Source organism: Wolffia australiana, chromosome 3, assembly GCF_029677425.1.
Source record: "Wolffia australiana isolate 7733 chromosome 3, ASM2967742v1".
NCBI classification, from domain to species: domain Eukaryota; kingdom Viridiplantae; phylum Streptophyta; class Magnoliopsida; order Alismatales; family Araceae; genus Wolffia; species Wolffia australiana.
In genome coordinates, this window is record NC_135837.1 from 11,195,658 (window position 1) to 11,210,000 (window position 14,343).

General features: G+C 44.2%; 1 protein-coding gene across 1 annotated transcript in view; it reads right to left on the minus strand.

Moving 5' to 3' along the window:
• Positions 1–8,963: 8,963 nt before the first annotated feature.
• Positions 8,964–14,343, minus strand: part of LOC144700924 (homeobox-leucine zipper protein ROC2-like) — a 6,107-nt gene continuing 727 nt past the window's right edge. The window contains exons 3-13 of the mRNA XM_078572509.1: positions 13,558–13,778; positions 12,901–13,018; positions 12,568–12,756; positions 11,579–12,007; positions 11,393–11,494; positions 11,017–11,217; positions 10,702–10,876; positions 10,336–10,607; positions 10,143–10,238; positions 9,641–10,043; positions 8,964–9,436 (exon numbers count right to left, since the gene is read on the minus strand). Coding sequence (XP_078428635.1) covers positions 9,669–10,043; positions 10,143–10,238; positions 10,336–10,607; positions 10,702–10,876; positions 11,017–11,217; positions 11,393–11,494; positions 11,579–12,007; positions 12,568–12,756; positions 12,901–13,018; positions 13,558–13,778 — 2,178 coding nt within the window. The 3' untranslated portion in view covers positions 8,964–9,436; positions 9,641–9,668. The remainder of the gene's footprint in view (positions 9,437–9,640; positions 10,044–10,142; positions 10,239–10,335; positions 10,608–10,701; positions 10,877–11,016; positions 11,218–11,392; positions 11,495–11,578; positions 12,008–12,567; positions 12,757–12,900; positions 13,019–13,557; positions 13,779–14,343) is intronic.

The following is a 14,343-nucleotide window of genomic DNA, read 5'->3' on the forward strand; positions in this document are numbered from 1 at the left end:
ACCCAGGCCACGCCCAAGGCCGCCCCTTGCCAAGGCTGCCCAAGGCTGCCGAGGACGCCCCAGCCAGACCACCCAGGCCCACCCAGGGCCTCCCCTGCCAGGGCCGCCCAAGGCCGCCCCGGCCGCCCCAACCAGGCCACCCAGGCCACGTCCTAGGCTGCCACCCAGAACGCCCCAGGCCGCCGGTTATTGTCGATGCCGTCCGACGCTTCGGGCCGCGCGCGCTACGCGCTTCGGGTGCGTTGCGCGCCCTCCGCGCACTCCGCTCGCGCGCCAGCGCTCCGCGCGCTCAACGCCCGTGCGCTCTGCTCCGCACACTCCGTGCGCTCCGCGCACCCTACGCGCGCTTCGCGCACACGGGTAGTCGCCTACGCCTGACTCTGCGACAACGACATCTACTCACTACCAGGGCCGTCCAATGCCCGAAACGCCCAGAATCTTCCTCGTCCAGTGGGCCACTCAACGCCCGGATTTGCCCAGCCTCGTCACGATCTGAATTCCCCACAACCTCTTCACGCACTACGGTGCCGAGGTACACCTGAACTCTTTGGTGTCGAAAGTGTTCTTCGTTCAGTATTTTCTCGAGAAGTTTCCACCGCCGTCAGAATTAGATTTGGTTTGGATTTCCCACTTCCTCTCTCTTTCGAGTGTTTCTTTGTGACGCGAATTCGGATATTGATTTCAGTGCTTAGGCATCGTCGCGGTGGGTGAAGACAGCACTCCCGCCCTCGACGAGGGTCGGAGCTGCACCACCAGTTTTTCATCCGTTTTAAAGTCCGAATCCCACCGCGTGTATTTCTGTGGCTGTTTTATCCCTCCCTACAAACCCGTCTATTACCCTTTACCCGTCATCATCCATCCGTCCATCCCCTCAGTCACCTTTTCCTTAGTCGTCCTACGTCAAAGTCCTAATAAAAATAAAGAATTCAGGCATTTTGTTCCTAGAGGAATTTTTTAAAATACTTGTCAACCCTGTTATGTTTTTTTTTAGAATGAGGGTTCTGGCAGAAGACCTTCAAGAAGACCCTTGACCAGAAATTAAACAAAACTCATTTCTCATTACCAAAAATATTTATTCTGAAATGATAAATATTTAAAGGTGAAATTATCTTAGATAAAAAAAATCGTTTGTACATTTCCAAATGAGAAAAATAATTCACAAGAAGAGATAAATGAATGTTAGATTAATTTGTTTATCAAAGCATTGATCATTCCTCTTTTTATAATACTGTATATTTGCATGAAACTTTATTGTTAGTAGTGGCACAATACAAACTCCAACCTATAAAATGTGAGAAAATTATTTTGGAGGTGTCTTTTTCTTAGAATGGGCTTGAATTAATGTCACTTGGAATAAATATCAATAAATTTATTTTTTATTGATTAGGATGACCATTCATTTGATTTACATATGCAGCATAAATTTATTTTATGTATATATCTATCGAAAATTTGAAGCTTAAACTGAATATTAAAAATATTATTGTAACCTATAAAATTGAAAATTACAAAAACACAGATATGGTTGACAATGATTAAAACCTATTTATTACCTTCATGTATATTGAAATATATATTATCTCATGGCATATATCATTTAAAATTTTTCATTGAAATTTATATAATTTCTCAAGCAAATATTCTTTCAATTATGCAATATTTCTTGATCCAATGATAATATTCTATAAGTCAAGTCGTGGGACAAGACAGTGTTGAAACAAACTTCAAAATGAAGATTTTTTCATATTCCTATTGATATTCTATTACATTTCCTTGTAAATACATAAGTTACATTTATCTAATGTGTTTTTCCTTTAAACCTTTGTTTAACAAAGCTAAGAATAAAATTTATTGTTTATATTCTTTGCTCTTTGTTTTCCATTGCTTTCTTCATTCTTTTTTCTTGAATAAAATTCTCTTTTGAGAATAATTTTTTCTGTGGGGAACCATATCATCATCCAAAATGAAGATAAATGCATGAACAACAATAGATGACCCTCGGTTTGTAATTCTTCAAATTTTGAGTGTTTAATTTCATGGCATAGAGTAGTATTAACAAAACGAGTAGGGAGTCTATTTTTGAATGACTATTCACTTAAAAATTCTTCGTGCATTAAGTTTAATTTGGAATATCATTTTTCATAAATGTTTCTTATTTAAAGAACCCCACCTTAAAGACTCCATCGTATTCTCAAAAAAAAATATGGGCTTTGAAGTTAAGACTTTTTGAGTGTCTAAAATTACTTCAAAAGGCTTTAAAAATTAAAAATATAGAATTATTTTGAGTAGGTAGTGTGAATATAGATGAATTAGTTTGGGAACACTCCCACATCACATGATGGATACCCAATCCTATTTATGTCTCTAGCTTCTCATTAAATCAATTTTTAATTGGGGTAGGGATATGCGTATCCATATCTTCAAGTCCTAAGCATAGAATAGCCCTCGTTGTTCCACCATATTCCATCTTTATTTCCTTTTTGACCTATATTTATCTTCTTCACACTTACATCATGGCCTATTGTGAATCATTTTTTCCATAAGCATTAACATATTTTAACCTGTCTCATCATTATTCGTTATTACTTATGATATGCTTTTGACCTGTATTTATCTTCTTCACACTTACATCATGGCCTATTGTAAATCATTTTTTCCATAAACATTATCCATATTTTAACCCATCTCATCATCATTCGTTATTACTTATGATATGCTTTAGTCCCAAGTCCAACTATTTGTATTCCTTGTTTCCATTTTCACTCTTCATCTTATCTGCATCGTTCGTCTCTCTGATCCTCGTGAGGGTACTGCATTATCATAAATAGAAAACATGCAGTTGTATCAGATAAACATAGCCAACTACACTTTGAATATCATGGATTGTGGGGATTTTCATGTTACATTCATTTCCCATTACCGTGGAAATTCAAATTCATTTCATTAATCTGCTTATTTTTCTATCCTTGGGACTAAGTTAAGTATTGTATATTTATCTACCAGTTATCTTTTACCTTCCCTAAGCACTTCTTTGGATCCATCCATCATTCTTTTCCAGCTTTACCCATAGTTAGAATGAGCCTCACCACTCTTGTTTAACTGATACATATTTTTTTATTTTGTGCCTGAAGAAGAGGAGAAGAGTGCCCATCTTTTAAATTTAGGTAGGAGTAAAGTTATTGGGAACCCCAAAAGCTACGAATTCATCACATCTGAGATCTGGATGGAGGAGATTTGTGAGAGTATCTCCTGACTATAGTATCATACCTGGTGAGAAGTGAGCTTCCCTCAATACCACCAGCACTTATTGAAACCATGAGGGAGTCTATCATGTGTGCTATAACATCACATGGAGATATGACTACTTAGAAGCGTAATTGATATCTTAAATGCTTCATACTCATGTTTCTAGGTCCTCAAGATGAAGAAAAAAATCCAAAGAAAATTCAAGGCCAATGCTAAATCCCCTGATCTTATTAAATTTCGGAGGTATCTAATAACATGCTAATTATTAGGTTAACATCATGAGGTATCTCCAGATCCATCCCCTGACCAAGCACGAGAGATGGAGCAGCAACATGATGATGACTATCATGTGGACGAGGAGCTCGCAAACGAGTATGAAGGACTCGATGGCTGATAAGGCTCTCCGAACCTTGATCCTCTACACTTATGTCAATATCAACGACAAAGTGTGTAAACTGATCGTGGACAACGAAAGTTGTATAAAGACGTCTCTGACACGATGGTTGCCTGACTAGGACTGGCTTCCATACCCCATCTGACTCCCTATAACGTGTCGTGGATTGACGCTTCATCGTTGCTAGTTAAACTTTAATGACAATTTCCATTAAAGGTGAGCACTTACGACAAAAACGTCCTTTGCAACGTCCTTCTTATGAAAGTAGGAAGTATCATCTTAGGTCGTCCCTGGCTATATGACAATGATGTCACCATAGCCGACAGAAGGAACACATGTTCGTTCATATACCGGGGAAGAAAGGTTATACAGTATCCATATACCCCAAAGCCGGCAAAGAAGAGTGCCACGACCAACCCGGTTGGGTTAGTGGTTGTTCTTCGCCCCATGCCCACCTGAGAGCTGGGACACACCATCGAAGACACGCTGTCATGCTTGACCGACCGTGCTGCTCGCCTGGCCGTCCGCGCTCACCACCAGGCTACTCGCGCCGCACGGCCCACTGCCCACGCCGCTCGATCAGCAATCAGCGCCGCACGGCCGATTGCCCGTGCTATCCGCCTGGCCACTCGCGCTGCCGTCCAGCCACCCGCGCCGTCTGCTCGAGCAAGAATGTGTCGTCCCAACATGCTTCATCCAGTTATGCTTCATTCCTCGTGCGAATCTCGCATTCTTCGCCCCAAAAAAGGATGGTACGACGTGCATGCATCGTGATCGTCATGCCACCCAAGAGACAACGGTCATGCACCGTTGCCCCCATCCTCGCGTCAAGTATGCATGTCACTCCCCACGGGATCGCACCACCTTGTTGAATCCTTCCCAGATTGCCTATGGCCAGATTCCTCGTAGACCCCTAGCCCTAACACTCATAGATCGCCATGGTCTTGCATTTGCCTAGCGTGTTTTACCCTTGTGTCATCATTGTCATGGAAGAAACACGAGTCTGAATGCATCGTACAAGCAGGCTGTCGACTTGCTTGCCAATTCTGAGTGTTCAACGTGGGAGATCGTGTGATGGTGATACTTAGACCGGATAGTTATTCTCCCGGGTTAGCAACACCGTTACCTGTTCGTAGAGCTGGGCCATTCTTGATCCTGCAATCACGCCTACGTCCTCAAAATTCCTCCTTTGTGGGGAATCAGTTCCACATTTAACGTGATGGACTTGGCTTCATAACAAGCCCCTTCTCTCTCATATGTCCCAGCCTTTCTAGATCTCTTCAGTGTGAGTGAGTTTGTTGCGACCACTCCCTGACATTTTCACCCGATTGGCATGAGTCAGTCGATTATACACCTTAGGAGGTAATTAACTATGCAAGGTACGAGGTATCGTGGAGGTTTTTGGTGCGCTAGCAGGGACGTACAGATGAAGACCACTCGTGGCTCATGGAGGATAAATTTTGATGTCTGAGTCCAGATCTTCTTCAATTGCCGCCACTAGCTACCCTAACTCGTCAGAGCTGAGTTCTTCCGACCCCGGAAGGATTGATGGAGTGCGCCCGTCTGAGATCCCCGCCACGTCTTTAAAGCCATCGTCATCGCCTTCATCGACCCTTGCCAGCTCGCGCCCTTCCCAACTAGCACGCCAAGGCTACGTTGAAAAAATCCGATTTTAACGCCCCAAGAGGCATGACCGCGCCACCAACTATCTCAAATTCCTTGCCAGCCCGTGCTCGTTCATTTGCCAATTTATCATGTTTTAGTTTTGATTGTTCGTATTGTTGTGTTTCCCTGTCCGTATTGTCGTATCGGTCTGTATCATTATATTTTCGCTTCATTTAATTTCTGTAGTTTCTTTTAATTATGTTGTAAAAGGGGTCCCTTATGGACCCCCCTTGTTGGACTCTTGTAAAGGTCCCATCATGGCCCTATATAAGGCCATGATGGGCACCACCACGTTTTCAGATCTAGGTTTATTTTTTGGCAGTTACACTCTCCTTCTCAGATCTCAAACAGAGGGAATAAGGAGAGGAGGATGATGGGAAGAAGAGGAGGGGAAGAGAAGAAGAGAAGCAGGATCAAAGTGGAGAAGAAGAGGGAGAAAGTCTGTCCCTTACCTACAGAAGACCTCTTCTCCCTTTTGTTCGTGGGCATCAAACACATCTATTTCCCCCCCTGTCGAGTATCCGTCATCGAGCATCGTCAACCGCCAGCAATTCTATTTTGTCAGCGGTGGATCCGCCGTATCAATCATGTAGTGTTTGCCGATGTAGTGTGATGAGTACCCAACTCAGTATATGCACGATGGTTGACAGGCTCCCTCGCTGAACGTTTGCGTCGGCTTAGGTCATCGGGGTCTCCCACATGCCACAATTGTCCCTGCATCCCATCCACTGTGACATTCTCCCACGGACTTTGGTTTGCTTTCTCCCATCGCATTTGCACATGGCGGATCACCCTCTACAGACTCTGCTGTGGGGTCCAGTCGCTCGGGTCAAACCTTCCCCAGACGCTCACGCATCAGCCTTTCCCATCGATCGGCAGTTCTGGTGCAACGTTGACGGACCCAGGAGTCTACCTCTATCGTCTGTCAACCGGACGGATCTTCAATTCCACTCCTGGAATCCTCCGAAGTGCTGAACGTTCTGCGAGCACCCTTAACAGTGCCGCCGCAGTCAGTGCACCTACAGGTGGTAACCAACTATGGAAAAGGCATTGCCGCGCCGCGCCTTAGCGCTTGTAGGCACCGTCCGCCCTGCGCGGATCCAAGCGCCGTCAATCTATGACGCTGATGTTAAACCCCAGTGACACTCATTCCCAAACTTGCTAGTGACGCTGTGCGTGAGCCACTCGTGTCCAGCGTTGACGAGTCAGACTGCCGCGCTCCGCCTGCGCCGACTCCATGTTATTGCCGCGCTCACCAAGCCCGGCCATTCATACGATCCGTCTCACCATTGTCCTTGTTCGTCTCTTCTACTATGAAATCCACCTTCATGCCCAACTCCGCACCCCTCTTGTGGTCGAGCTATTCAGTGCTATCTCCCAGCACTCCTCTCACCATTCTATCCGCATTGTCATGTGCATCGACAACGACTCCGACGAAGAACGCCGCCACCGACGAGGTACGTCATTCCCCTTTTGCTCGTCCGTTATATTACTATCTTCAGTATACTTTCGACTGCACTCCACTGCGTTCAGGTTAGTTTAGGTGAGAGAATTATGTCAACAAAAGTACACCAAGAGTGAATTCTTTGGTACGGGTCGAGCCCGTCCGTTACGTGCAAGTGCCAACGGAATCATTCTGTTGACACCGTAGTCGCCGTCATCACTCCAACGAGGATCAGCACCGTCACTATCATCGACTGTCCACTCTGACCTCGGAGTTCGGCAAATTTCCCACGAGTCGGGGCCTGCACATACATCCAAATAAGATTCACGTCATCATGTAGTCACATCTCCTAGTGAATTACTCATCGTACAATGCCATCGGCGACAACTGACAACACATCTAGGTATCCGAATATCGACTCGGTACTGACCAGACGACGCCATTGACAACATCCGACATCAAAAGTAATGACCTGGATCATAATGGGAGGCCCAATATTAATTTCCAACGTAACCCTCTTTAGAGACCATATCAAAAGGAGAATTTCTCTGTGGAACTTACTTCACAATTCAAATTTTGAATCTACTTTCCTATTAATGCTAGATTCCAAAATAGAACTTTCCCATGATATTACGGAATTAGATCCAAGGCTGAGAACATTGGGGAATTCTCATTCCTCCTCTTCATATCAGACCCTTAAATCACGTATTAATACAATCTTTCCAGCCTTAGTGCATCATTTTATTGGTTCCACTCCTTTAGAAATTTAGAAATTTAGTCAGCCAAATACATTTTTTTGGGAGAAGAACAAGAGGAACACCACTTGGGCCCTTACCGGTGGGACAAAAAGGTTTGTGTGATATTTTCTATATTCACCTCTTTCTCTCACCTGTTATGCTAGATTATCATTCAAGAAGATACATATATCCATACCATTTTCATGACACCAACCGTGCCTAAAAAACATCGTTTACTAAAAGTTATAATGCTTCTTGTACGCCCTTCACTCCAGCCCAATTTTGAGCTCGCAGCTCATAATGCACCAATGTGCTCAACTGTTGGCTGCCTTGTGTAACATGAAGGTAAAGATATAATACTTATTCATATTTCCTTTTTTGCCATAAATTTCTCCTAAATTTTGTGAAATATTAAAAATTAATAGAACATATCTGAAAATCAAATATTTAATTTATTGGTTAAATTAGGTTTAAGGATTTTTTTGTTCCCAAAGAATTTTCATTCATATAAAATAATAAAATAAAAATTATAAAAAACTTTTTAAAATCCACCAATATATTTTTAACTGAAAATTCCTTTTTTCAATATCGGTTCTCTTTTGATTTCACCCTTAGTCTGCATTTGGTAGTATAATTATTACAAGTACTGCAACTGAAATCATAATAACCCTTATAAATGTTGTAACTTGGTTTAAAACTAAAAAGATAGAACTTAATGCCCCCTTAGAAGTTGAATGAAGAGAGAAAGCACATTTTACTTAAGAAAAATGCGCAAATAAACAAATTATTTCATGGTAAAATAAATGTTTTCACTAGTCACAAAAATGTACCGGCAAGAAAATAGGTGTAAGATAATAATCAAGCAGTCAAGTATCAAACATGAGGAATTATATTTTAGCATTAAATAAGTCCAAATTTTTACATTTATTTTGTATGATGCTCCTGAACTATGTATTCTTCAAATATGTCCGAATTCTCGAAATAGTCGCACAGACACAATAATCTGCGGAGTTATGCTTGGTGAATGGGATCATATTTTCTGCGAAATCTGTCTCATGGATGCGATTATCTTGAAATTAGTGGACAAACATGATGTTCTGTTAATTTGGTTTACTCTAAAATCTCTGGATTTTTCTAAAATCTCTGGATTTCATGGGACAATGTCTAATTTCTAGATCGTTCGTAGAGTATTTGAGACCCTCTATTTGGTTCTCGAGCACTTTTTATAGGTTCCATTTGTTGTTATTTAGCCATTCTCTGGTGACAATAAAGACTGTGCGCTAAACTGGAGAGTAAACCAAAAAGGATCAAATTAGAAAAATAGTATCCCTGGTTTGTATTCAGAAGATAAGTGGAGTCCGCTAGTATTGAGGATTAGTTTCAGCGACTGGGAGTTTATTTGTTATCAAGAGGACCTCTGAGTATCCGTTTGTCTTTGCCGTGTCTTAAAAGTTCTTTGCTTTAATGACTGAGGGACTCGAAAACAACTAAATACTTTACCTGATACACTGTAACTTGATGGAACAAATGACAACAACAAACCCCTATTCCCCTCGAGCACCTTTGTTGTGGCAACCGGAGGTTCATAGGAGATTGAGGAAGAGAGATATAGAGAAGCTAAATAACACCCAAAGATAGTGTAATGGGGGCGGGTGTAGGGTACAGGGATGGCCGCAGTATTCCTCGTCACGGATGACCTAAATTCTAACTGAAAATCTTCGTCTGCTGATAGTCCAGTTCACTTAGACTTGGTCCGCTGGGAGATTGAAGATAAAGAGAGGGGAAGTCAATGCCCGAACCAGTGCTGAAGGCGAGAAAGCATCGCAAACTGTGCCTCAAGACATGCAAGCCAAGAGGAGAGCCGTAGACGCTTCCCCTGTTGAGAAGCGTAGGTGCGTTCTTGACTTCCCATAGACCCTAATATTCCTTTTGCTGCTCCCCTTTCCTTCCCTGCTAGAATGCCCAAATTATCAGAGGGAAATAACTAAAGCAAAAAAGGCTCAAATATCCGTGACTATGAGACATGTAAGCCTTGAAAGAGTAACTAAAATTAACAAAATGAAAATACCCGAAGTCAAAAGAAGATTCGTGATTGATAAAAGTAAAATTGCATTTATTTGTTGGCGAGTCATATAGGCAGGATAAATAACTCACCCGCACGCTTGGCGACGCAAGGATTTCATCACTGAGCGCCGCCATCGCCCAGTACGTTGCTCTTGATCCGGTCTACAGTGCTGGAGATGAGGTTGTCTACAGTGGCCACGGAACCCAGAGATAACTTTGCGTTGGGCTGAGAATCGACGAGAATTTGGAAGGCAACTGTGAGGAGAGCGCCTCCTGAGCCGCCATGCCCACCGCCACCCTCCGTCGACGTCCCCGGGCCATCGGGTAATATGGCGAATCCAGAAGGCAGCAGTGTCACGTAGTCAGGGTTGCCTCCTCCGAGAACGAGCTTCATGGCCGCAAGATCAACCGGCGCGTAGATCACGTAAGATCCTGCGGCGTCGGTGCAGCTTTCTTGCAGAATCAGCATGTTGCTCTGGTTCGAATTTGTGCTCTGGAATTACAAAGTAAACATTTTTATATCATGCAGTTAATTATGTAGAATATAGAGAGAACGATAGAGGCGGCGAAGGAGAGACGAGAGATAGGTTACGTTGACGCGCAGCAAGGAGACGCAGTTGCCCTCATCCCGTCCGTTGGCAATGTGAGCCATTTCCTGAACAATGCCCCCGCTTGAGAGGATATCCCACTGATTCATCCACCCGACACAACACAAGAAAAGACAATCAGAAACCCTAATTCTCATGCGAAAGAAAAACTAGGATCAGGGTTAGGGTTGGGGCTACCTCGCTGCGTGTGTTCTCATCGCGGAGGAAATCAAAGACCCGTTTAGGAGAGACGGGCAGCCAGAAGGACGTGGCGGCGCTGAGAACAATGCCAGGAGGGCGACCAGGCTCGTTTACGCTCTTCTTGGTCATAACTCTGACGTCTTCAGCGCAAGCCCCGGAAAGAGTGGTCCACTGGTGCGCTGCAGAGGCGCTCACGCCCGAGCAGAAGCTTACAACCATCCTCTCCGCCAGTTTCAACATGCTCTTTCTACCCTCCGGAGACGTTATCACTGCCATTACAAACCCAAATGGGAAACGCCGTCAGAAAATGAGCTAGTGAATGCACTAGAAAGAGGCAAGTAAATCTAGAGAGAGATGAGTAACCGCTGATTTCTCCTGCGGGGACGTTGGTGGCCATTAGACTGGCAAAGCGTTCGCACTGGCGGTCGAGAGTAGAAACCCAGCGCTTAGCACCGAATGCAAGGCCAGAGTTAACCAGAGGGCGATACATGCTGTGCACTGTCCTATCGTCGACTTCCACATGTTCCACCCATGTCACCTGCACGCCACAAGCCACATTAGAAGCCGCAAAGATGATGATGACGATGATGATGATGATGAATAGAACAATGAAAATGAAGAGTAAGATAATTGGGTAGTTGCCAAGTGAGAAAACGGCTTTAAGGAGAGAAGGATTACCTTGGAGAAGCCGTTTGGAGTCTCCTGGATGAGGCAGCCAGAAGCCCGACGTCGGCAGCGCAAGGGGGCAGTTGGCATGAGGGTATCCAGAGAAACATCCACCACCGCCCACACGCCGTCAGCAGGCTGCTTACAGTACCTCAAGAAGTAGACTTCCCTTGTTGGCACCAGTGGAGATGGCATCTGGAACTCGGCGGTCATCTACAACAAACGGCACCCAAGTTCATCATCTAGTAGCGTTCGTACACGAAATGAAAACCGTCATCGTCAATCAAAAACTCAGGATTGTCTCGCCTCTAGTAATATGACTGCGGATGATGACTCTCCACAAGTAAACAAATTATAGAAAGGAACAGAGTAAGAGCAGTCCAATTACCACTTGCAGAGCGCCATTGTAGTTGCCAGCGACTCCAGTGGAGAGCACTTCGAGCGTCGCAGCTCTGGAAACGATACTTGAGAAGATTGTGGACCATTGATTCTGAAGAAAATTCACTCACAGGTATCAGCCAACAAGTACCAGGCAAATAGTTAAGTGATCTCGAAGAGTTGGCAGATAACCCACCACGTCCATGAGAATCTCCACGAGATTGATGTTGTTCATAATGACAATGGCGCTGTGGCGGGAGGCTTCAGTTTTGAAGCCGACAGGGCATGGGCCGATGCCCCGGGGAAAGGCGCGGAAGTACTCATCCCCATTGAGGAGTTCTGATCTGCCGTCAAAACCTCCGGGCATCCACAAGGGCTCCCCGGCATTGGCCATTCTGACCAGCTCTTCCATCGCAGCGACAGCAAGCTCCACTACAGCAGGCTTGTCAACAGGGAACTCGGCAGGGAGGAAGCTGCTGTGGCCAGGCATAGGCGGTGGCAGAGAGAGGCTGCCATTGCCGAGATCCAACTGCGAGCGGGATGACACTGGCTGTGGCATCAGTGAGTAGGATGAACCCACAGGCTTACCCACATACTTGGCTGCTATTCCGGAAATCCTGTCAATCTGAGAAATGGATGTAGGCACAGTGAAACGACGGAAGAGAGAAATTTTGATCATGAGAGCGCCGAACGTGAGAGGGAGAAAAGAGAAAAAGAAGAGAAATTTGGAAAGAGGGAACGATGGATTGGGGTAGAAGAGAGAGAGAATAGAGACATAGTGAGAGAGAAAAAATTTTGAAAGAACCAGAAATCCATAATGAGAGAGGAGAGAGAGAGAGAATCAGACGGACACACAGAACGAGATATCAAAAGTGAGAAGGAGAGAGAGAACGAACGGGAAATCCAAGTGAGAGGGAGAAGAGAGAGAGAGAGAAAGAACGGGAAATCCAAAGTGAGCAGGAGAAGAGAGAGAGAGAGAGAGAGAGAGAGAGAAAGAGATAACAGGAAATCCAAAGTGAGAAAGGAATAGAGAAATTTGCAGTGAAAGAACGACAAATCCAAAGTGGGAGGAAGGAGAGAGATTCGGGATGAGGGAACGAGGAGAGAGGGATTTAGAGTAATATTCATAGAGTGAGCGAGCGAGAGATAAAGCCAGAAAAGTTTCTTAGGACGTAATATTTATACCTCTTCTCTTAGCCGGACGTTCTCGATTCGGAGCTGCTGCTCGTCGAAGGACATCTCCCCAATGGCTGTGGGGCCGCCGCAGCTAGGGCAGGAGGCATTGCTGAGGGCTTCTTTGTATCTCATGTTCTCCGCACGAAGCTTGTCATTCTCGGACCTGAGCTGCTGGTTCTCTAGACGCTCGTGCTGGTTCTGTGGTCACGTCGAATTCCATCTCAGCATGCAAATAGAGAAAAGAGAGAGAACAGTAGAAAGAGGACAGAGAGAATGGGAGCACCCTTATTGTTCAAGATAGGAGAGAATGATGGGATGGGCCAATTTTGTAATACTTCTTACCTTCATCTGAGTTCGCTTGTTCTGAAACCAGAACTTGACTTGAAGCGGTTCAAGCCCGAGCTCTCGGCTAAGCTCTTTCCTCTGCTTGTCGTCAGGATGAGGGCATTCCTTGAAAAAGCTGAAGAGAAGAGTGAGAAATAAACGATGTTAGAATTCACTCTGATAACAAACATTAAAGATTAGTTTAAATCCTATCTTTCGACAACATAGCCCTAAGAGAAGGAAGAGTCGACATGGTAAATTTGTGATGGCGAAAATGGTTATATAACCAGAGAAGAAACCAAATACTCCATGCAGGAGAATACAAAAAACAGGCGCGAGAGAGAGGGAAATAAGCGAGAATTAGGGGTAAGCGACAAAAGTGGTTCCGACTTGAATTGCATAATACGGTCCGAGATTCAAGGAGGATAAAGACAGGAACACCACGATAACGTATAACAAGAGTCTGAAAACAAACGAAAACATTAAGGAAGGTGAAGTACCAGATCTAAGAGCCGGTCTAGACGGGAGTTAAAAATGGGTAGCTATGAATATTAGAAAAAATATGAACAAAACTGGGTGACTTAAGTAAATGGATCCTAATTAACTGCGTAATGCGGATAGAAATATATGAATGTATCATCCAAAAGGAAATGTAGTGGAAGAAAGACCCCTTACTTCTCCATTTCTTGAATCTGGTGTTGGGTGTGGCGGTGGTAGCGCTTCTTTTTTGGCCGCTGGTTAGGGTCCTGGTCGTCACCAGAAGCGCCGTCTGCGTTCTCGCTTCCCGACTTGCTCAAGAATTCGTCTTCTCTTAGTCTAGCAATGTCGCTGTCAACCGTTGCCACGGCGAGGTCCATCTGCTGCTGGAAATGCTGAGTCGCGTCCAGTAAGCTCGACTGCAAGACAAATCAAGATTATTGTCTGCAAGATAATTTATTAACGAAAAGGTCAAATACAAGAAATGGTGATCTCTTGAGCTTTATATTTTTGAAACCATAAGAAAGATAAACATTAATGTTTCTGGTTTCTAATGGATTAATATCCTTGAAACCTAGGGTTGATCAGCGATCTGGGGTGATCTTCCATATTTTCTTAAAAGAACTTGCTGATACCTAAAGCTTTTAAGTAGATACAACTGAAGTTTTGAAACGGAGAGAGCCATGTAGATAGTGCTTCAGCTGTAGATTGTCCAGAAGACAGGGGGAGAGAGAATGGATCCATGAAAATAATGAGAAAACAGGGGGAGAGAGAGAGAGAGAGAGAAATGGATTCGTGGAGATCATAAGAGCAGATCGATCGATCGATCGATCGACCGATTGAGAGAGAGAGAGAGACAAAAAATGGGTTCATCAAAACAAAGGAACAAAGAGAGACTGAGAAAGCGAGAGAAACTCAGTTCCTCTCTCTGTTACGAGTACGAGTTAAACGAGGCTGCCCCTCTCACTGATAAAATAGCAAAAT